The 22,813-nt window shown below is 39.1% G+C and overlaps 1 protein-coding gene and 1 pseudogene across 3 annotated transcripts in view; one reads left to right on the top strand and one right to left on the bottom strand.

Annotated features, from left to right (window-relative positions):
• The window catches only part of CDKL4 (cyclin dependent kinase like 4), a 62,791-nt gene that overhangs the window by 3,818 nt on the left and 36,160 nt on the right, over nt 1-22,813 (top strand). For 2 of the 3 annotated variants that reach the window (XM_019970038.2, XM_070798538.1), the window contains exons 2-3: nt 10,454-10,677; nt 13,885-14,006. In XM_019970038.2, the coding sequence (XP_019825597.1) occupies nt 10,510-10,677; nt 13,885-14,006 (290 nt within the window). In that variant the 5' untranslated portion in view covers nt 10,454-10,509. The remainder of the gene's footprint in view (nt 1-10,453; nt 10,678-13,884; nt 14,007-22,813) is intronic. The other variant, XM_070798539.1, reaches the window with a different exon arrangement.
• Nucleotides 16,152-16,695, bottom strand: LOC109566007 (large ribosomal subunit protein uL23 pseudogene; annotated as a pseudogene).

The raw sequence follows: 22,813 nt of genomic DNA, 5'->3' as shown, positions 1-22,813 counted from the left end.
TTAAAGAGCGAGTTTTTTCTTTTATTGATTTTTTTGTGATTGTTTTTCTGGTGAAGAGTTGGTCAGTGAGCATGTTGCTGTTCCCTTGTATGTGAATCATTTTCTCTCACTGTTTTTGAGAGATCTCTTCATCTTTGGTTTCCAGAAGTTTGATTATGATTTATCTAAGTATGGATCTCTTCACATTTATCCTACTTGGGGATTTATTAAGCTTCTTGAATCTGTAGTTAGTGTTTTCCATTACGTTTAGAAAGGTTTTGGCCATTATTTCTTCAAATGTAATTTTCTACCCCTTTGTCTCACTCCCTCTTTCTGAGAAATCTCACTACATGTATATTGGTACTGTTGATTTTTGTTCCAGAAGTCTGTTCATCTTAAGGCTTTTGTCTCTCTTTCCAACTGGTCATTTTTTATTAACCTGTTATCAGATTTACTGATTCTGTCTTCTGCCATCTCAAATCTGCTACTGAATCCATCTAGTGAATTTTTCAGTTATATCTTTTGACCCTAAAATTCCCATTTGGTTCTTTTTTATGCTTCTCATTCTTCTGTGGAGATTCCCTGTTTATCTGAGTCATTGTTGTCATATTCTCTTTTCGTTATTTAAATTACTTGAACATATTTATAAAAGCTGATTTTGAAGTCTTTGTCAGCAAAATCCATCTGCTCAGAATTCATTTTTATTGACTTTTTCCCTGAGTATAGGTCACACTTTCCCTTTTCTTAGCATGCTGCATAATTTTTTATTGAAAATTGGACATTTTAGATAAATATTATCCAGAAATTCTGGATTCTGATTTTCTCCCCTGGGTTTTTGTTGGTTTTTTTAATGGGTTGATTTTTGTTTTTGCATTCTGCCTGTATTTCAGAGTCCATCTCCTCCCATATGTGTGGCTGCTAATGTTTCTATTCAGTGTGTTAGTTTTTTAGTCTGGCTTTCTAGAAGTCACCACTGTCTTGCAGAGCTTAGTGGTCGCCAATAATTTGGGCAGTGGTGGTACTCAGACATCTCTAGCCATAAGTCTTCCACCTCTTCTAGGAAATCAGTATGTGGGTTGGAGAGAGGATTCAAAATTCAATCAATCCTCCAACCTGCCAAGCTTTAACTTTTTTAAAGACTTTCTTTGATCTTCCCCGTGTGTGGAAAGCTAATCTAGCCCCTCTGTGGTTCTCTCATTTTTAGGATCTTCCCATAAATCCCTTGGCTGGTCTACACCTCACCCGCATGAGAACCTCATTTTAAGGCTTGAAAAACTGTTTTCTTTCCCATTTGTTTCATATCAATTCATAAGAATTTCACTGACGTTGTCACAGGTTTTCATCTTCTGAGGTATATCAAACACACCGCCTCGGGAGCAAGGCTGCTGGCTCATGACCCGTCCACACTGGCCTTATTACTGCCCTCATTGAACTGGGGGCAGGGGTAGCGGAGGAATGATGGAAGCCTCAGGCAAGAAGCCGCAGACCCCACTGTTCTTAAGTAGCCTTCTAGCAGCGTATCATAAATAAATACTTCCCCATTTGCTTTTTGCTTCTACTCAGTTTCCAGATCCTGAAAACTGTTGTATTTTTGTTTTTGTTTCTTGGACAGTTTTGCTTAGTGTTATCCTTGTGTTTTAGGAAGAAAATTTGCCAATCTCTTTACCCCACCATAGTGGTCAAAGTCTGACCTCTTGTGCTTTTCTGTGGGATTAAAAAAAAAAGAAAAAAAAAACTTCCTCTATTTCCTATACTTAAACCAGTCTAGATTCTCAATCCCTAATTGGACAAATTTTGGTAAACTCTGTCTTTTGAGGAAATTATCCATTTCATCCAAGTTTTCATATTCATTTGCATAAATGCCTACAAAATAGTCTCATGATATTTTAAAAATTCTTCTGTTTTGATGGTTATTCCCTCTTGTGATTTTATTTTACATATTGTTATTTCTCCTTTTTTCCTTCATTAAGTTAGGTAATGATTTGTCTATTTTAAATTTCTCAAGGAACCAGGATTTAGGTTTATTAATTAGATTTACTGTTTTATGTTTTCTTTGATTTATTAATTTCTATTTCAGTTTATTAATTTATTGTTTCCCTTTTTGTGCTTTACTTTGGTTCATTTTGTATTTGCTTTTCTATATTTTTAAATGTTGAACTTAATTTGTTAATTTTTAGCCTTCTATCTTTTTTCTATATGTTTGTTTTGATCTCTGGCTTTTCTTCTCTTTACTGCTTTATGACAGGGTACTTCAACTGTGTTATTATTTTAGATCAGAGTGGTGTTTATCATGGGGGTCTGTCCTGCACCTTGAGGAATGTTTAGCAGCATTCCTGGTCTCTGCATACTCATAAAAATATGTCTCCAGACCCTGAAAAATTCCCCTGGGGGCCAAAACCAACCCTAGTAGAGAACCACTACTTTAAATGTATCTTCTAGATTTTGATATGTTGTATTTTCATAATCATTTTTTTTAATTTTATTAGTTTAGTTTGTGTTTCCCTCTTTACCCAAGAGGTATTTAATAGAAGACTTTTTCACTTCTAGGTAGAAGATCTTTTTTTATTTTATGTTTTTAATTCTTGTTCCAATTTCTTGTTTGATATTTTATGACCAGAATGTTATTTATAATATTTCTACTTTTGAGATTTCCTGATGCTTTCTTTGTGACTTAATAATAATGACTGACACTGAAGCTGAAGATCCAATACTTTGGCCACCTGATGAGAAGGGCCAACTCATTGGAAAATAACCTGATTCTGGGAAAGATTGAGGGCAGGAGAAGGGGGCGGCAGAGGATGAGATGGTTGGATGGTATCATTGACTCAATGGACGTGAGTTTGAGCAAACTCCAGGAGATAGTGAAGGACAGGGAAGCCTGGGCAAGCTGCAGTCCATGGGGTCGCAAAGAGTCAGACATGCCTGAGCAACTGAACAGAAACAACAGTTTTTGTGACTAGTCCCTGTGTGCTTGATAAGAAGGTCCATTCCGTATTATCAGAGTTTAAAATTCAGTTTATATCTCTCCTCTAGGTTCACTTTACTGCTTGCATTGTTTGGGTCTTCTGCAGAGTTACATATTTTGTGTTCACTGGCCTTGTCTTTTACCGCGTGATGTATTTAAGTCTCTCATTATTAATTTGTTTCTATACATGTCTCCTTGCATGCCCTAGAGTTTCTGCTTTACAACAGTAATTGCTGTGTGATTTGAGACTGTTACATCTACATTATGAATTTTTGCTCTTAGCATTAAAACCTGCCCCCTTTTGTCATATTTAATACTTTTTTTAGCTTTAATTTTACTTTGTCTGATACCAAGATCACAAATTCCTTTCTTATTGTTTCCATTTGTCCTATATACCTTTTCCTGTCTCTACATTTTTTTTTCTAATTTTATTTTATTTTTAAACTTTACATAATTATATTAGTTTTGCCAAATATCAAAATGAATCCGCCACAGGTATACATGTGTTCCCCATCCCAAACCCTCCTCCCTCCTCCCTCCCCATACCATCCCTCTGGGCCGTCCCAGTGCACCAGCGCCAAGCATCCAGCATCGTGCATCGAACCTGGACTGGCAACTCATTTCCTACATGATATTTTACATGTTTCATTGCCATTCTCCCAAATCTTCCCACCCTCTCCCTCTCCCACAGAGTCCATAAGACTGTTCTATACATCAGTGTCTCTTTTGCTGTCTCGTACACCGGGTTATTGTTACCATCTTTCTAAATTCCATATATATGCGTTAGTATACTGTATTTATGTTTTTCCTTCTGGCTTACTTCACTCTGTATAATAGGCTCCAGTTTCATCCACCTCATTAGAACTGATTCAAATGTTTTCTTTTTAATGGCTGAGTAATACTCCATTGTGTATATGTACCACAGCTTTCTTATCCATTCATCTGCTGATGGACATCTAGGTTGCTTCCATGTCTTGGCTATTATAAACAGTGCTGCGATGAACATTGGGGTACACATGTCTCTTTCCCTTCTGGTTTCCTCAGTGTGTATGCCCAGCAGTGGGGTTGCTGGATCATAAGGCAGTTCTATTTCCTACATTTTTAACCTTTCTGAATCACTTTATTTTAGGTGTGTCTCTTGCATATAGCTTATAACTGGATCTTGTTTTGTGAGCCATACTTAAAATTTTTCTCATTTAATAAATGACTTAAGCCCACTCATATTTACTGATACAACTTATTTTCGTTTCTATTCTGCCATATTGTTTTATGTTATAATTATTATGTGCAGAATGTAAAATTTTCTGAATTTCTCTATGTACTGTGTTAGATTTATTTTTTTTTCAATTTCTTTGGTATTTTGGAAAGCTTATATTTTTGTTTCAGTAGTTACCTTTAGACTAATGCCTTTTTTTTTTTTTTTTTTTTTTTGGCAGAGCTGCACAGTTTGCAGAATTTTAGTTCCCTGACGGGAAGTGAAACGGCAGTAAAAGCACCAAGTGCTAACCACCAGACTGCCAGAGAATTCCCTAGACTAATACTTTAAAAAAAAAAAATTCTCATAGTCCTTGTTTTCTTATTTAACCTTTTGTTCTCTGGTTTGTCAAGTTTTTTTATAATTTTATTTATTTATTATTTATTTGTTTGTTTTTGGCTGTGCTGGGTCTTCGTTACTGTGCGGGCTTTTCTCTAGGTGCGACAAGAAAGGGCTGCTCTTCATCGCAGCGCGTGGACTTCTCACGGCAGTGGTTCTTCTTGTTGAAGAGTATGGGCTCTTGGGCGTGAGGGTTGCAGTAGTTGGAGCTCATGGGCTCAGTAGTTGTGGTTCCTGGGCTCCGGAGCACAGGCTCTATGTGGCATACAGGCTTAGTTGCTGCATAGCATGTGGGACCTTCCCAGACCAGGGATCAAACTTGTGTCTCCTGCATTGGCAGGCGGAGTCTTTACCACCAAGCCCCTAAGGAAGCCCCCAGTTGTTTTTTGTTTTTTCTTAATATATCTTTTGATTCCTACCTGTTCAGTTATCCCAGAGAAGGCAATGGCACCCCACTCCAGTGTTCTTGCCTGGAGAATTCCAGGGACGGGGGAGCCTGGTGGGCTGCTGTCTATGGGGTCGCACAGAGTCTGACACGACTGAAGCGACTTAGCAGCAGCAGCAGTTCAGTTATCCATGAACTTATTCTGCTTCCCTTTTCCCCCATTCTTTTAACAAATTTTTAGTTGCATTACTTCCTACACTATCAAAACTGGTAACATCTACAAGTTTTTACTTATATATTTATTCTTCCACTTTTGTACCTCCCTTTGTTTCAGTCTTTGAATATTTTAAATGTATACAAAGTCTTTGAATACACTGAATACATTAAATGTTCACTATAAGTCCTTTTGCTGAAGTTTTCCCAATCAGCTCTTGGTTGGGTGAAAGTTACCCTCTCAGATTTTTTGAGAAGAGCTCAGGAATATAACATTACTGGAATTCTTGCTTGTTTTACACTGTTGGTCTATTTCCTTGAAGGACAGCTTGGCTGAGTTGAAATCCTTGGCTTTCACTTTCTTCCCTTGAATTTCTTCAAAATGCTGCTGCATTCTCACTTTGCGTTGTACGTTGCTCTTGATAAGTTTGACGTCACTCTAATTCTGTTACACTGAAGTTATTTAGTCTTTATGACTGGAGGCTATGAGAGTGTTTTCTTTATCTTAATAATTTTATTCAAATATGTCTCTGAATTGGTTGTTCTGAGTTAGTTAGCCAATTACCTGATGGGTCCTTTCAATATGTACATTCAGATCTTATTTCCAGAAGTTTTTCTTGGTTTATGTTCAAATATTGGTTCTATTCCATTATTTTGTTTTCTTTCTTAAGGAACTCTAGTTAACTTTTGTTGTATCTTCCTTGCCTATCTTCCATTCAACTGCTGTCTCTCTAAACTCGCTCCCTTCTTTCCCCCTCATTTTTAGCCTCTAACCTGCTAGTCTGCCTTTCTTTAATTTCCCTTCTTAAATTTTTATTTCTGTTCTCCTGTTGGCATCTTGTTATTTAGTCTCTATTTATGAGATCATTTTTCTGTCTCTTTCCTGAGTTAAATCAACTATCAATTTATTTTTTTATCAACATTGTATGTGTGTTAGTCGCTCAGTCGTGTCCGACTCTTTACAACTCAAGGACTGTAGCTGACCAGACTCCTCTATCCATGGAATTCTCCAGACAAGAATACTGGAGTGGGTAGCCATTCCCTTCTCCAGGGGATATTCCCAACCCAGGGATCGAACCCAGGTCCCCCACATGGCAAGCAGGTTCTTCACTGCTGAGCAATTTAAAGTGGTTCTTTCTATCTCCAAATCATTGTTAGAGGATATTTAAATCAGATATTGTGTTAGTTTTCTTCTGCTTCATGGTTAGGTTTTTTGGAAAGTTCTTTTGTTTTTTTTATTTTTTCAGTTGCACTGCTCTGCTTGCAAGACCTCAATTCCCCAACCAAGGGTTGAACTCAGGCCATATCAGTGAAAGCTCTGAATCCTAACCACTGGACAGCCAGGGAATTCCCTCAACCTATTTGTTATTCCTTTATCACTATTCCAGTGGAGAAGGAAATGGGAACCTACTCCAGTATTCTTGCCTGGAAAATCCCATGGACAGAGGAGCCTGGCGGGCTACCGTCCATGGGGTCAGCAAGAGTCAGACACGGCTTAAACGACTTGGCATGCACTATTCCAGGGAACTCCCTGGAATGATTTTTATCAGCTGCGATGTTTTATTCTCATTTCTGTTCTCTTCTACTAATAACTTTGTGGGGAGATTACTTTTTTCTATTTTATTTCTTGGGCAGGTTTAGGCTTAGAGTAATTGACAGCCATCCTAGTTCAAGGAAGCCTGCCGTGCTGCTGTGCTGAAGTGCAGTGTCTAATGGATTGTGCTTTCTTAGTGGTGGGAGGAAGGTTTACATAGCCTTCTGTTTCAGAATTCCCTCTTGTCTTGCAGAACTGCAAATTTATCCTCTTGTTTCTTTTCCCCTTCACTTACCTAGTCTCCAACAAAGACTGAATAAGTCTCTCCCTTCCCTGTTACCTTCTCTTCCCCAAGAGTAGGACAAGTTGACTGATGCCTCCTAGATGCCCTTGTACTTTTAAGTCTCATCCCTGTAGTGAGTGCTCAGATCTGCCAGGACACTCTCAGTACTTTTTGTGCTTGCAATGTGTTTTTCTCTTCTGAGGAGTGATGCTAAGTCTATCTTAGACCCTTCTTTTACTCTTTTCTCTTCTTTATAGTTTTTCCAGACCTCACCCCACTCCCATCTTTGCTCTCTGCAAGGGCTTAAAAGGGCAGCTCAAGAGGTATCTTTTCCAGAATTGGGTGTTTATCTTTCTATTTAAGTTTGGACCCCTCTGTCTCCTTATAATGTTGACTGTATTGGATTTATGTGGTTTTATTGCTTTGGTTGACTTCCGTAGCTTTGTGAAAGGTACATGAGAGAGATTCCATTTAAGCTGCTGCCCCTGACCTTGGCTGCCTCAGTTTTCACTGTGCATATCTTGACAAGCCATTTAGGAACTGTGCGGAGCAGGTTTGGGAACTTTGGGTAAGGGTAGAGGATTAGAAAGAAGACATTTGATTTAGAATGTATTGATTTTGAGATGTTTCTGTCCATTCATTTAGAGATGTTCATCAAACAGTGAGATATCTGACCTGAACCTCATGTCAGAGATAGGAATTATAGCTTCTATAAACTCTGATAGAGTCCTAGTAAGCTGGAATTAGAGCCATAAATTCCTTTGTGAAATGCCTGCCTTGTTCTAACGCCTACCTATGTACTCAGATTCATCTCCTATGAACATATAAGGGCTTTGGAAAACAGATAATATGGGCATGTTACTCAGTTCAGTTCAGTCACTCAGTCGTGTCCGACTCTTTGTGACCCCATGGACTGCAGCACGCCAGGCTTCCCTGTCCATCACCAACTCCCAGAGCTTACTCAAACTCACATCCACCGAGTCAGTGATGTTACTAGTAAAGTACTATTTTCTGGTGCTTTATATTATCATATTCAACAGTTTGGTTGATGTGACAGAGATCTAGATATTATTTTTAGCAATCAGTCTTTGCTGCTGAACCTGTTGAAAGAAAAGGAAAATCATAGATCAGTAGATCAGATCACCTACTTGAGGGAAACAAAATAACACATAGACTAAAACTTCATAATTAAGTTTTTTTGGCATATTCAAAATTTCCCTCAGTAACTGTAATGCTCATTAAGTAGGTTAAAGTCATAAATCTTCAATGTTCTATGCCAATAACTTTCTAAAGCAAGTGCCATTTCTCCTGTCCTCCTCCCGATCACCCTTTACTTGGCTGGTGGTGGTAGTTTAGTTGCTAAGTCATGTCTGACTCTTGCGACCTCATGGACTATAGCCCACCAGGCTTCTCTGTCCATGGGATTCTCCAGGCAAGAATTCTGGACTGGGTTGCCATTTCACTCTCCGGGGGATCTGCCAACTCAGGGATCGAACCCATGTCTCCTGCATTGCAAGCAGATTCTTTACTACTGAATCACCGGGGAAGCCCTTTACTTGGCTACAGAAAGACAAATGTATGCATGCCTATACCTAAATGCCTTTAAGATAATAATATCTATATTAAAATTTTTTATATTTGTTTTATTGATTATTTATTTGGCTGTGCTCAGTCTTAGTTGCAGCACATGGAATCTTCGATCTTTGCTGAAGCATGCGGGATTTTTTTTAGTTACAGCCTGCAGGATCTTTAGCTGTGGCATGCAAACTCTTAGTTGCAGCATGTGGAATCTAGTTCCCTGAACAAGGATTGAACCCAAGCTCCCTGCATTGGGAGCGTGAAATCTTAGCTACTGGACCACAAGGAAAGTCTCAATAATTCCTATTTTTAAATACAGTGTAATTAACAGAGTTTTCAGGCTATAACCTGTGATGGATTTTCCATGTGTTACTTGAGTGTGTGCTTAAGTTTTCTTCCTTTTATAGGAGAAAATAAAATCAAAAAACAACAACAAAGAAATGGCATTTGTAAAAGCACAAATTTTTAAAAGGTAGTACTCCTTTACCTCTTAAATACGTTTCCCAGTTGTGTATTTTTATGGTTGCAAGCAAGAGTAGATGATTTCTTTCTCCACTGAGATACTCTTTAGATGGAAAAGACAATAATGGTGAAGTAAAAAAAAAAAAACTGTCCTCATTTGAAACATGAGAAGTTTTTAAAGTGATTGGCTCTTTCACTTGACATTTTATTAATCTGAATACCTGGATAAAGCTGTTCTTCAAATTGCGCGTTCTTTTGAATTCACCAAAAGGCAGTGTAGTGTTGTGAGTCAAATTGTGGTCTCTGGAACCCTACTGCCTGAGTTCTCAGTCCATGCTTCCTTTACTGTGCCTGCTTTCTCATCTGTATAATTGAATACAAATAACACCTACTTCATAAAAATTTGTGCAGATGATCTGTAATTTCATTGGAACAATGTTGTTTAATTGCTAACTATTACTGTGAGATTATATCATCAAGATTCTGGGGTGGGATTTTTGAGACTATTTAGAATTTGTGTATCTTTCATTGCTAGATGTATATGTCTAATTGTGTTGGCTTCATGTGTTACTTAGCGTGTCAACCAGTTACCACAAAATTGATGGATGTATGATGCAAGACAGAAAAATCAAAAATAGTATTATCATAGAAGTCTCTATGGATATGAAAGCATTCATGAAGAATTAGAGCTGCCTTAATTTTTTGTGCTTTTTATTATTTTCCTTAGGATCTAAGAATTTAAGGATCCATTCCTCCATACATGTAAACCCTAGGGGCACTTTCGTGCATTGGAGAAGGAAATGGCAACCCACTCCAGTGTTCTTGCCTGGAGAATCCCAGAGATGGGGGAGCCTGGTGGGCTGCCATCTGTGGGGTCGCACAGAGTCGGACACGACTGAAGCGACGCAGCAGCAGCAGCAGCAGCAGCAGCAGGGGTCAGAAACGATACTCTAGAAAGATTTTGTTAGTGTTTTTAATGACCGCTTTGTTCAGCAGCCGTCTCTCTTCTGTCCACCAGGTGGCAGTAGAGCACTTTGTATCCATACCATGCCCTGTTCCCACTTCGTAGCCAGCAGTATTAACCTGGAATAGGACCAGAAAACACCATACACCAGAGTGTGCAGTGTTCCTTCAGCTGGGTTTTACAGCATCATATTTTAAACATTTTATTGAGGATAATGACAACAATAGATTGGATAATATTCCTTTCCACAAATTCTTTTAGCTCAACTGAAGTACACACAAACCCATGATAAGAAGTATATGTGGAATCTTTGCAGTAGTTGGAATAACTACATAGGACTTACTGAATTAACAAAACAATCTCCAGATATTTTTTAGTATATTTAAGGTTAAATGGAAATAAACCTTTGGCATCCAGGGCAAATTAATTTTAGGTGGTAAACTGTGAGAGCCCTATCCTTGGTAAAGTGATTAAGCCAAGCCATCTTATTTTCCAGGTGCAACACTGCGCTGCAAGTCAATCAGTACAGAAATTTAAATCACTTCAACACCAATGGAGAAGTATGAAAAATTAGCTAAGATTGGGGAGGGGTCTTATGGGGTTGTATTCAAATGCAGAAACAAAACCTCGGGACAAGTGGTAGCTATTAAAAAATTTGTGGAATCCGAAGATGATCCTGTCGTTAAGAAAATAGCTCTAAGAGAAATACGCATGTTAAAGGTAGGTTAACTTCCTCTGTACATCTATAATATCACAGTACTGGAAAATTACAAAGAATTTTAAAGTGATCTTTTTTTTTTTCTGTTGGACTTAAATTCCTCTGTATCAGCAACTCTGTAAATAGATCATCACTTTGGGCTTTGGCCACTCTGATCTTTAAGTGATATTATGAGTACAGCCATAGACTGTTCAAATTTTGATTGTTAAAAACTCATTCTGGTTGGTAAATATTCAGTGTCTTAAGTCCCCTCATCCCCAGTGTTTATCCTCCCCTTCAGCCCTGGCCTTTCCTCCCAACCCCCAGCCAAGTCCTTCTCCCCATAAACCAGCAACCAAAAGGGCTTTTTGTGGTACAGAGGGACCCACAGGGCTGCATCAGAGTGCCTGTAGTCATCGATCTGGTTTGGGCCCGCCTGAGCTCACTGGTTCTTAAGACACATTGACCATCACCCCCAGCTATGTATACACACTTTACACAAAGCCTTTACATTGTTTTTAAAGGCTTTAAAACAACATAGGATTTAATATGGAAGATTCACAAGTTTTCTATGCAAATTTTTTCCTATCCTAAAAAATCTTACAAGTTTAGAGCCGTAAGAGAGCTTAGAGATGCTTCTCATGCGACATAGGGAGGAAACTGAGACAAAAGGCAGTGCACCGGGATGCCCTGAGGACCTTGTTGGAATGCAGATTCTAAGTCTAGGTCTGGGGTCAGCCTGAGATTCCGTGTTTCTAACAAACTCCCTGATGGCACAGATGCTGCTTGTCTGTGGACCACACTTTGAGTAACAAAAGTGTGATTTCCTCAGGAACACACAGCTCACCTTGGCTTTTTGGCATATGTCACCTGTTTACAGGAAAACCCCAGAAATCTAGTTTTTAAAAGGAGATAAAACTCCCTTCCCTTTAAAAACATTTGTAGCAGGTTTCCTCAACTAAAAAGTTTTGGCATTTTGTTTAAAATATGACTTGATATGCACGGAGTTTTCAAGAGCACATCCATCATGATTTTAAAAACAGTTCCCTGTTAACTTCGTGGCCAGCAGAGAGTGCTGATCAGACACACAGCTCATCACAGATGAACTGGGTGTGTCTGAACCTGGCAGTGGGTGGTTTTCTAATAGGAAAGCTTTTTATGCACCCACTCCCACCAACCCTTCAAGTACAGTTAATGCTCAGGTAGCACCTCCTGGGTTACAAGTGTCCAATTTAAGGGTGCACTTGAAGGTAAAAAAAATAGCCAGATTCCAACTCACTTTGGTCTCCAGTGATGGCTCTCTGATGGTAAAGAATCTGCCTGCAATGCAGGAGACCCAGGTTCGATCCCTGGGTTGGGAAGATCCCCTGGAGAAGGGAATAGCTACCCAGTCCAGTATTCTTGCCTGGAGAGTCCCATGGACAAAGGAGCCTGGCGGGCTACAGTCCATGGGGTCGCAGAAAGAAGGACACCACTGAGAACTAAGCACGATGGCTCTCTGAAGGTGCGTCTCTCCTGCCTCTGGTATGTTTCACCCACCTGCGCCCTGAAGAGATCCCTTCCGTGATAAACCTACCTTACTTTCCTCACATACTCCTACTATTTAAATTTCCTTTGATTTCCTCCTCACTACCTGTTTTTCTTTACACAAGTCACTGTTTTCTGATCTAAGTTCATTTGATTTGCAAAGAAGATATAAATTGCCAATCCACTCAGAGAGAGAGCTGAAAACCTTGCCAGCACATCCAGCTGCAGTACCTGCGCATCCCTGACTCTTGATAGAGACTCTTAGCTCCCAGTCTGCAGTTTTGGCTCAGCACGAAGCATCTGGCTCACCTGTGTGACCTGTTCCGTCCACTGTTTGCCTTTCTGCTCTTTTAGCTGGTGGAGCACATAGGAGACACATTGATCTGGTGCCCCGGGTGTATAGTTAATGTGTAATGTGTTCTCTTTCCCCACACTGTTGAGCAGCAGGCACATAGTCACAGGGTGATACTTTTTGTTCTGGGTTATTTTTTTTTTTTTTTTGGTTGGTTGGTTTTTTGTTTTCTTTTCTTTTCTTTTCTTTTTCTTTTTTTGATCAAGCCATGCTTACAGATAAGAGAGAGTATACTGTATAAGTCACGGTACTTTAAGCCTCTCTACCGGGCCTGCAAAATATTTGTTGAGTTTCTACAATATACAAAATACTGCATATCTTTCTGAGTAAATGGTGTCTAGGGTTTGGAAAGTTAATTCGTCTACTGTAGTGGGAAAACAACAGGAAGATGACTCAAAAGTAGGAGTGATGAGATGTCCTGGTTTATAGCTTCTGTCCCAGTGTTCCATGTGGTTAGCATCCCTTTTTGTCTGGCTAGCATTTTCTTTCAAAAGTGTGGTAGTTCACGTGTGAAATTATACAGTCACTTACCTATAGGCAGAGTGACCACGTTTGCCGATTTGCCTGGGACAGTCCTGGTTTATACTCGTTACCCTGGTTGGGTGATAAATTATGTAGTTACTTTAGTGATATTATCTTACTTAATCGGGGTTTTTCCTTTGATTTGCGACATTGTGAAATGCTTGTGAAAGGCAGCCTTGTGAAATGCTTCAGTCTGGGAATTGAATTTAACTCATTAAACATCTCAGCATAAGACAGAACAAGAAAATCAAAGAAGAGAGCTGAAAATGTGATAAATTTAGACACAGACTAACCATAAGGATTCCTGGAATATGCAGTTATTTCAGATTCGAGGGTTGAGATCTAGTCTTTCTGAGCACAACACTAAAATCCAAGCCGGATTTCAATGCAGCCATTTACATTAAATCTATGACAGTATATAAGCTAAATGGGTATAGATGATTTTTATAGTCTTTTACTCAATAATTCCATTACCATTCTATATTCAGATCATCTTACAACTTGTATACTTAGAATTTCCACTAAATTCATAAAGCATTTTTAATTTTAGTGCTTATATTTTAAGTTGTACTTTGCTATCTCCAGAGAGATTCAAGCAGCTTAGTTACCCTTTACTATGGGGTATGTTAGATAAATTCTTTCTTCCAGCTTTAAGATTCTTTGGTACTTACTAAGAGTAGTTCCTCTTTTGAGTAACTATAATAATTTCTCGGCAAGAAATGCACAGAGAAAGATGAGCAAAGCCTTTGGCTCTTAAAATTGTAAGGGGTCTGGGAGAAACTATTACAAGAAGTGAATCACCAACTTTTGTATTTCAATTCCTTTGCAGCAATTAAAACATCCAAATCTTGTGAACCTCATTGAGGTGTTCAGGAGAAAGAGGAAAATGCATTTAGTCTTTGAATACTGTGATCACACACTTTTAAATGAGCTGGAAAGAAACCCAAACGGGTAAGTAATCTAGAAAACTGAAGTTCTGCTGGCTAGTTCCAGGTTCATTACATGTGGGATTCAGTTTAGTTCAGTTCAGTTGCTCAGTCGTGTCCAACTCTTTGCGACCCCATGGACTGCAGCACACCAGGCCTCCCTATCCATCATCAACTCTGGAAGCTTACTCAAGCTTATGTTCACTGAGCCAGTGATGCCATCCGACCATCTCATCCTCCATCATCCCCTTCTCCTCCCTCCCTCAATCTTTCCCAGCATCAGGGTCTTTTCAAATGAGTCAGTTCTTCACATCAGGTGGCCAAAGTATTGGAGTTTCAGCTTCAGCATCAGTTCTTCCAATGAATAATCAAGATTGATTTCCTTTAGGATTGACTGGTTGGATTTCCTTGCAGTCCAAGGGACTCTAAAGAGTCTTCTCCAACACCACAGTTAAAAAGTATCAATTCTTTGGCACTCAGCTTTCTTTATAGTCCAACTTTCACATCCATACATGACTACTGGAAAAACCATAGCTTTGACTAGGCAGAATCTTTGTTGGTGAAGTAATATCTCTGCTTTTTAATTTGTTGTCTAGGTTGGTCATAGCTTTTCTTCCAAGGAGCAAGTGTCTTTTAATTTCATGGCCACAGTCACCATCTGCAGTGATTTTGGAGCTCAAAATAAAGTCTGTCACTGTTTCCATTGTTTCCCCATCTATTTCCCATGAAGTGATGGGACCAGATGCCATGATCTTAGTTTTTTGAATGTTGAGTTTTAAGTTGGGTTTTTCACTCTTTTCTTTCACCTTCATCAAGAGGCTCTTTAGTTCCTCTTCGCTTTCTGCCATTAGGGTGGTGTCATCTGCATATCTGAGGTTATTGATATTTCTCCCAGCAGTCTTGATTCCAGGTTGAGCTTTATCCAGCCCATCATTTTGATGGTGTCCTCTGCATATAAGTTAAATAAGCAGGGTGACAATATACAGCCTTGATGTACTCCTTTCCTGGTTTTGAACCAGTCCGTTGCTCCATGTCCAGTTCTAACTATTGCTTCTTGACCTGCATACAGATTTCTCAGCAGGCAGGTCAGGTGGTCTGGTATTCCCATCTCTTTCAGAATTTTCCACAGTTTATTGTGATCCACACAATCAAAGGCTTTGACATAGTCAATAAAGCAGAAGTAGATGTTTTTCTGTAACTCTCCTGCTTTTTTGATGATCCAACAGATGTTGGCAATTTCTGGTTCCTCTGCCTTTTCTAAATCCAGCTTGAACAGCTGGAAGTTCATGGTTCACATACTGTTGAAGCCTGGCTTGGAGAACTTTGAACATTACTTTACTAGCGTGTGAGATGAATGCAATTGTGCGGTAGTTTGAACATTCTTTGGCATTGCCTTCCTTTGGGATTGGAGTGAAAACTGACCTTTTCTAGTCCTGTGGCCACTGCTGAGTTTTCCAAATATGCTGGCATATTGAGTGCAGCACTTTCACAGCATTATCTTTCAGGATTTGAAATAGCTCAGCTGGAATTCCATCGCCTCCACTAGCTTTGTTCATAGTGATGCTTCCTAAGGCCCACTTGACTTCACATCCCAGGATGTCTAACTCTAGGTGAGTGATCACACCATTGTGATTATGTGGGTCATTAAGACCTTTTTTGTATAGTTCTTCTGTGTATTCTTGTCACTTCTTCTTAATATCTTATGCATCTATTAGGTCCATACCATTTCTGTCCTTTATTATGCCTATCTTTGCATGAAATATTCCCTTGGTATCTCTAATTTTCTTGAAGAGATCTCTAGTCTTTTCCATTCTATTGTTTTCTTCTATTTCTTTGCATTGATCACTGAGTGATTTTTATCTCTCCTTGCTATTCTTTGGCACTCTGTACTCACATGGGTATATCTTTCCTTTTCTCCTTTGCCTTTCACTTCTCTTCTTTTCTCAGCTATTTGTAAGGCCTCCTCAGACAACCATTTTGCTTTTTTGCATTTCTTTTTCTTGGGGATGGTCTTGATTACTGCCTCCTGTACAGTGTCACAAACCTCCATCCATAGTTCTTCAGGCACTCTATCAGATCTAATCTCTTGACTCTATTTGTCACTTCCACTGTATAATCATAAGAGATTTCATTTAGGTTATATCTGAATGGTCGAGTGGTTTTCCCTATGTTTTTCTTTTCTTTTTTTTTTTTTTATAGTGAAAACTTTTATATTTGGAATTAGCCAGCTGGACTCAGTTTAGATGATGCCAATTTTGTTGGCAACATCCAAAGCATCATAGTCAGGAGCCAGTCGAACATATGCCTTCTTCTCTCCATCAGGCCTGATCAGAGTATTGACCTTAGCCACGTCAATGTCACAGAGCTTCTTCACAGCCTGTTTAATTTGGTGCTTGTTGGCCTTGACATCCACAATGAATACCAGTGTGTTGTCTTCTATTTTCTTCATGGCTGACTCGGTGGTGAGGGGGAATTTGATGATGGCATAGTGGTCAAGTTTGTTTCTCCTAGGGGCGCTCTTCCAAGGATATTTGGGCTGCCTCCTGAGCCACAGTGTTTTGGGCTGCCAGAAGGTGGGCAATGTCTGGATCTTCTTTTTTTTGTGGCTGTGGACACCTTTCAACACTGCTTTCTTGGCCTTCAAAGCCTTTGCTTTGGCTTCAGCTTTAGGAGGAGCAGGGGCTTCCTTCTTCGCCTTCGGCGCCATCTTCATGAAAAGCTTCCCTATGTTTTTCAATATAAGTCTGAATTTGGCAATAAGAAATTCATGATCTGAGCCACAGTCAGCTCCCGGTCTTGTTTTTGCTGACTGTATAGAGCTTCTCCATCTTTGGCTGCAAAGAATATAATCAGTCTGATTTCGGTGTTGACCATCTGGTGATGTAGAGTCTTCTCTTGTGTTATTGGGAGAGGGTGTTTGCTATGACCACTGCATTCTCTTGGCAAAACTCAATTAGCCTTTGCCGTGCTTCATTCTGTACTCCAAGGCCAAATTTCCTATTACTCCAGGTAGCTCTTGACTTCCTACTTTTGAATTCCAGTCCCCTATAATGAAAAGGACACCTTTTTTGGGTGTTAGTTCTAAAAGGTCTTGTAGGTCTTCATAGAACCGTTCAACTTCAGCTTCCTCAGCATTACTGGTTGGGGCATAGACTTGGATTACCGTGATAGTGAATGGTTTGCTTTGGAAACGAACAGAGATCATTGTGTCATTTTTGAGATTGCATCCAAGTACTGCATTTCAGACTCTTTTGATGACTATGATGGCTACTCCATTTCTTTTAAGAGATTCTTGCCCACAGTAGTATATATAATGGTCATCTGAGTTAAATTCACCCATTCCAGTCCATTTGAGTTCACTGATTCCTAAAATCTCGATGTTCACTCTTGCCATCTCCTATTTGACCACTTCCAATTTGCCTTGATTCATGGACCTAACATTCCAGGTTCCTATGCAATATTGCTCTTTATAGCATCAGACTTTACTTCCATCACCAGTCACATCCACAACTGGGTGTTGCTTTTGCTTTGGCTCCATCTCTTCATTCTTTCTGAAATTATTTCTCCACTGATCTCCAGTAGCATATTGGGCACCTACCAGCCCTAGGAATTCATCTTTCATTGTCCTATCTTTTTGCCTTTTCATACTGTTCATGGGGTTCTAAAGGCAAGAATATTGAAGTGTGGGATTAACGATGGCAAATTTCAGATCTGAGCCCCCTTCTGCCTGTTTGCATCTGCTGGCTCTTTCTCTCCAATCTCAGGATGTGCTCAAAGGGCAAATGAATATTAACCAAAGGTAATGTTAACTTAGAGGAATAATGTATAGTATTTAATAGACAAATCTACTGCAAATACAAATTACAATGTATTTCAAAGCTATATGTATTTCAGAGTGATTCAAAGTTATATGTTAGATTGTCCGAATTCAAGGAATGAACCATAGTTCTTTCATATAATTCACTAAAGTTAAAGGAGAAAAAATACATGTTTGATAAAATTTGGAAAGTCAGTTGATAAATTCAACATCTTCTCCTGATTATTTGGTGGAAAAAAAACCTTAGCAAACTAGAACTAAAATACTTTTTATACACACAAACACACACACACACACATACAGACATACAACTTCTCCAAATTGACTGCAAATTTTATATTCAATGATAAAGCACTAGAGAAACCATCATTAAAGTGAGAAATAAAACATGAGAACTCTAGCCAGCATAATGTACTAAGAAAAACAAATAGGATTTAAAACTTCGGAAAACAAGATAAAATTTCCATTATTTGCATGATATTATTGTAGTCTAACAGAATTACCTAGAGTTACTAAAACAAATGGAATTCAGTTTTCATATATATATATATACATATATCTGTGTGTATGTGTGTATATATATATATGTACATATATATGTTTGTATGTATAGCACTCTAAATTCTGTACACAAAAAGTAATAGCTTTTGTATCAATCAGTACTGTAGAAAATCTAATGGAAAAGGATCCCATTCAAATGTCAACAATAAAAGTGTTTAGGAATAAAGATACAAAAGATGTTAAAACTTTGCCTAAAAACAATTACAAAACTGAGATACACAAAGGATTTTATTTAAATGAACATATATTTCTGGATGGAAGTATTCATTATTATATTTTGGCTTCCTTCCTGATTTATATATTGCACAAAAATCTAATCAGAATGCCAATGGTTTTTTTTTCCTTTGTGAATTTATTTATTTTTCAATTGAACGATAATTGCTTTATAGAATTTTGTTATTTTCTGTCAAACTTCAACATGAATCAGCCATAGTTGAGAAAGTTCAACTAAACCAAGAAATTTTTTAAAGAAGAAGAAATGCAACTTCAACTGCCAAATAATGTCATATTAGTTTTAGAGAGTCCCTTTGACAAAAAGTATGTAAACAAAACTAAAAAAGAAGTGGCAAATTGGGTGAATCTTTGCCAAATGAAGAATTAATATCATTTCATACATACACATGTAGATTTTGCAAATCAAATTTTTTAAAAGATTCAGTTCAGTTCAGTTCAGTCGCTCAGTCGTATCTGACTCTTTGCGACCCCATGAATCGCAGCACGCCAGGCCTCCCTGTCCATCACCAACTCCCAGAGTCCACCCAAACCCACGTCCATCGAGTCAGTGATGCCGTCCAACCATCTCATCCTCTGTCGTCCCCTTGTCCTCCTGCCCCCAATCCCTCCCAGCATCAGAGTCTTTTCCAATGAGTCAACTCTTCCCATGAGGTGGCCAAAGTATTGGAGTTTCAGCTTCAACATCAGTCCTTCCAAAGAACATCCAGGACTGATCTCCTTTAGAATGGACTGGTTGGATCTCCTTGCAGTCCAAGGGACTCTCAAGAGTCTTCTCCAACACTACAGTTCAAACCATCAATTATTCTGTGCTCAGCTTTCTTTATAGTCCAACTCTCACATCTATACATGACCACTGGAAAAACCATAGCCTTGACTAGATGGACTTTTGTTGGCAAAGTAATATCTCTGCTTTTTAATATGCTGTCTAGGTTGGGCATAACTTTCCTTCCAAGGAGTAAGCGTCTTTTAATTTCATGGCTGCAATCACCATCTTCAGTGATTTGGGAGCCCAGAAAAATAAAGTCTGACACTGTTTCCACTGTTTCCCCATCTATTTCCCATGAAGTGATGGGACTGAATGCCATGATCTTCGTTGTCTGAATGTTGAGCTTTAAGCCAACTTTTTCACTCTCCACTTTCACTTTCATCAAGAGGCTTTTGAGTTCCTCTTCACTTTCTGCCATAAGGGTGGTGTCATCTGCATGTCTGAGGTTATTGATATTTCCCCCAGCAATCTTTATTCCAGCCTGTGCTTCTTCCAGCCCAGCGTTTCTCTTGATGTACTCTCAATATAAGTTAAATAAGCAAGGTGACAATATACAGCCTTGACCTACTCTTTTCCCAATTTTGAACCAGTCTGTTGTTCCATGTCCAGTTCTAACTGTTGCTTCTTGACCTGCATACAGATTTCTCTGTATGGAAATCTCTGTAGGAGGCAGATAAGGTGGTCAGGTAGTCCCATCTCTTTAAGAATTTTCCACAGTTTGTTGTGATCCACACAGTCAAAGGCTTTAGTGTGGTTAATGAAGCAGGGTAGATGTTTTTCTGGAATTCCCTTGCTTTTCCTATGATTTAGTAGATGTTGGCAATTTGATCTCTGGTTCCTCTGCCTTTTCTAAATCCAGCTGGTACATCTGGAAGTTCTTGGTTTATGTACTGTTGAAACCTAGCTTGAAGTATATTTTAGCATTATATTGCTAGCATGTTTAATGAGTTCAGTTGTGCGGTAGTTTGAACATTCTTTGGCATTGCCCTTCTTTGGGATTAGAAAGAAAACTGACCTTTTCCAGTCCTGTGGCCACTGCTGAGTTGTTCAAATTTGCTGGCATACTGAGTGCAGCACTTTCACAGCATCATCTTTTAGGATTTGGAATAGCTCAACTGGAATTCCCTCACCTCCACTAGCTTTGTTTGTCATAATGCTTCCTAAGGCCCACTTGACTTCACTCCAGGATATCTGGCTCTAGGTGAATGACCACACCATCATGGTTATCTGGGTCATTAAGACCTTGTTTTTATAGTCCTTCTGTGTATTCTTACCACCTCTTCTTAATATCTTCTGCTTCTGTTAGGTCCATACCGTTTCTGTCCGTTATTGTGCCCATCTTTGCATGAAATGTTCCCTTGGCATCTCTAATTTTCTAATTTTACTTTTAAAATAGAAATTAATTTTAGAGACTTCCCTGGTGGTCCTGTGGTTAAGACCCTGTACTTCCAGTGCAGAGGGTGTGGGTTCCATCCCTGGTTGGGGAACTAAGATCCCACATGCCTCAAGGCATAACCAAAAAAAATTTTTCTTAATAATTTAAAAAACAGTTAAAGGAATGAATTAAAGGAATGAATTAATTCATATTTCAACTTTACTTTGAGCTAAATAGGGTTTTGTATGTTGGCTTTAGAGGACAGATTTGTTGTTTAATTTAAATATAAATTAATTTATAAATTAACATACATTTTCATAAAGTTAGACATGGATGCTTAATATCATGCATTGTTCAAGGCCCTGAAAATAAAACCTATAATACATTCAATCCATGTACCAGTTTAATTGAACTGAACATCTCTTTCTTCCTTCTGTGAAAGGAAGGAAGTCTACTGCCTGTAGGACTTAGCTTATGCTTTTCCTCCTAACTTTGTGTCCTCTTTCCCTATCTGTATCATTATCTCTAGAATGTGAAATCCTAGACATTCTGACTATCTGTGAGATTCCTTTTTCTGAATGGTATTGCTTCCCTCCTTTGAATATCCGTGAAATTTTGTTTTCATCCCTGTTACGGTACTTGGCACTTACTACCTTACAGGTGTTTAAGTGCATACTCTCTCTTCCTTTGAGTGCAGAACTCATATCTAATTCATCCTAATAGCCTCCTTAGTGTGGAGCATGCTTTGATTCATTCATTCACTTCAGAAATATTTTACTGAACACTTCTGCTAGTGCAGAGGCTAGAAAGATATAATGGCACAATCCTGTGCTCAAGAAGCTTAAAATCTAATGAAGAAACTGATACTCAAAGTAGCCATTACAAATGACAGTGAAAATTGAGTTACCAACAATGCTTCGGATACAGAAGAACAGCTCCAGTCTCTGTTGGTCCCGGGGAATCAGGGAAGTTTCTGCGGAGAAGGACACATTTGGGCTGAGACTTTGAAAAGGGGAAGAACTGGCTGGGTGGGCGATCTTGGTGGAATGCACAGATGCAAGAAAGAACAAGGCATAGTTGAGTAACTCATTTGTCTTGTATGTATTTAGCAACCACAGAGATCTCTGAACTCCACTGCTTTCCTTTGGAAAGTATATTTGGTGTGTTTAGTGTGAGCAGGGCATGGTAACCCACTCCAGTACTCTTGCCTGGAGAATCCCCATGGACAGTGGAGCCTGGTGGGCTACATACAGTTCATGGGGTCGCAAAGAGTCAGACACAACTGAACAACTAAGCATAGCACAGTGTGTTTTACTAGTGTATTTAGCAGTGCCAGGGTATACAGCGTGCTTTGGGTCAGCCCTAAGACTTGGATCTACATGAAGGAATGCAGATAGGAACAATGCAGGCCCACCACTCTTTCTATGAAATGCTGGCTACTTCCAGAGAACTATGATTAATTTAAAATATTTGTCTGCTTTCACTCCCTTCCCAAAATCTTCAACATCCCAAAGAGTATAAAGCCAATGAATAGCGACCAGAGGTAAACAACTAAACAGCATACATACCAAGCCTATGGGACCATTGTTTGTTCAGTAGCTAAGTTGAATCCAACTGTTTGCAACCCCATGGACGGCAGCACGCCAGGCTTCACTGTCCCAGAGCTTGCGCAAACTCTAATAGTCAGTGATGCCATCCAACCGTCTCATCCTCTGTCGCCCCCTTCTCCTCTTGCCCTCAATCTTTCCCAGCATCAGGGTCTTTTTCAGTGAGTCGGCTGTTCATATCAGGTGGCCAAAGTATTGGAGCTTCAGCTTCATTGTTTATCAGGGTAAATTCACAGTTCGAAGAAATAACTGGTGTATAGATATAAGATGATCAAGGTAATGGATGTTCGGGATGAGCTGTGAGATGGTGAGATTGTCTAGAGACTTGAGGACTAAATTATATCACAAAGAAGAGCTAATTCAACACTGAAGTAAGATGGTGAAAATGTACTGCTTCCCCTGCCAAATGAAAGCAACTGGTTTCCTCTACTTTTTTAATAGAGGGAAAAGCATTTGTTAGATCAATAGCTGC

The sequence above is a fragment of the Bos indicus genome, chromosome 11 (assembly GCF_029378745.1).
Source record: "Bos indicus isolate NIAB-ARS_2022 breed Sahiwal x Tharparkar chromosome 11, NIAB-ARS_B.indTharparkar_mat_pri_1.0, whole genome shotgun sequence".
Taxonomy (NCBI): Eukaryota; Metazoa; Chordata; class Mammalia; order Artiodactyla; family Bovidae; genus Bos; species Bos indicus.
This window is presented reverse-complemented; position numbering and strand designations above follow the sequence as displayed.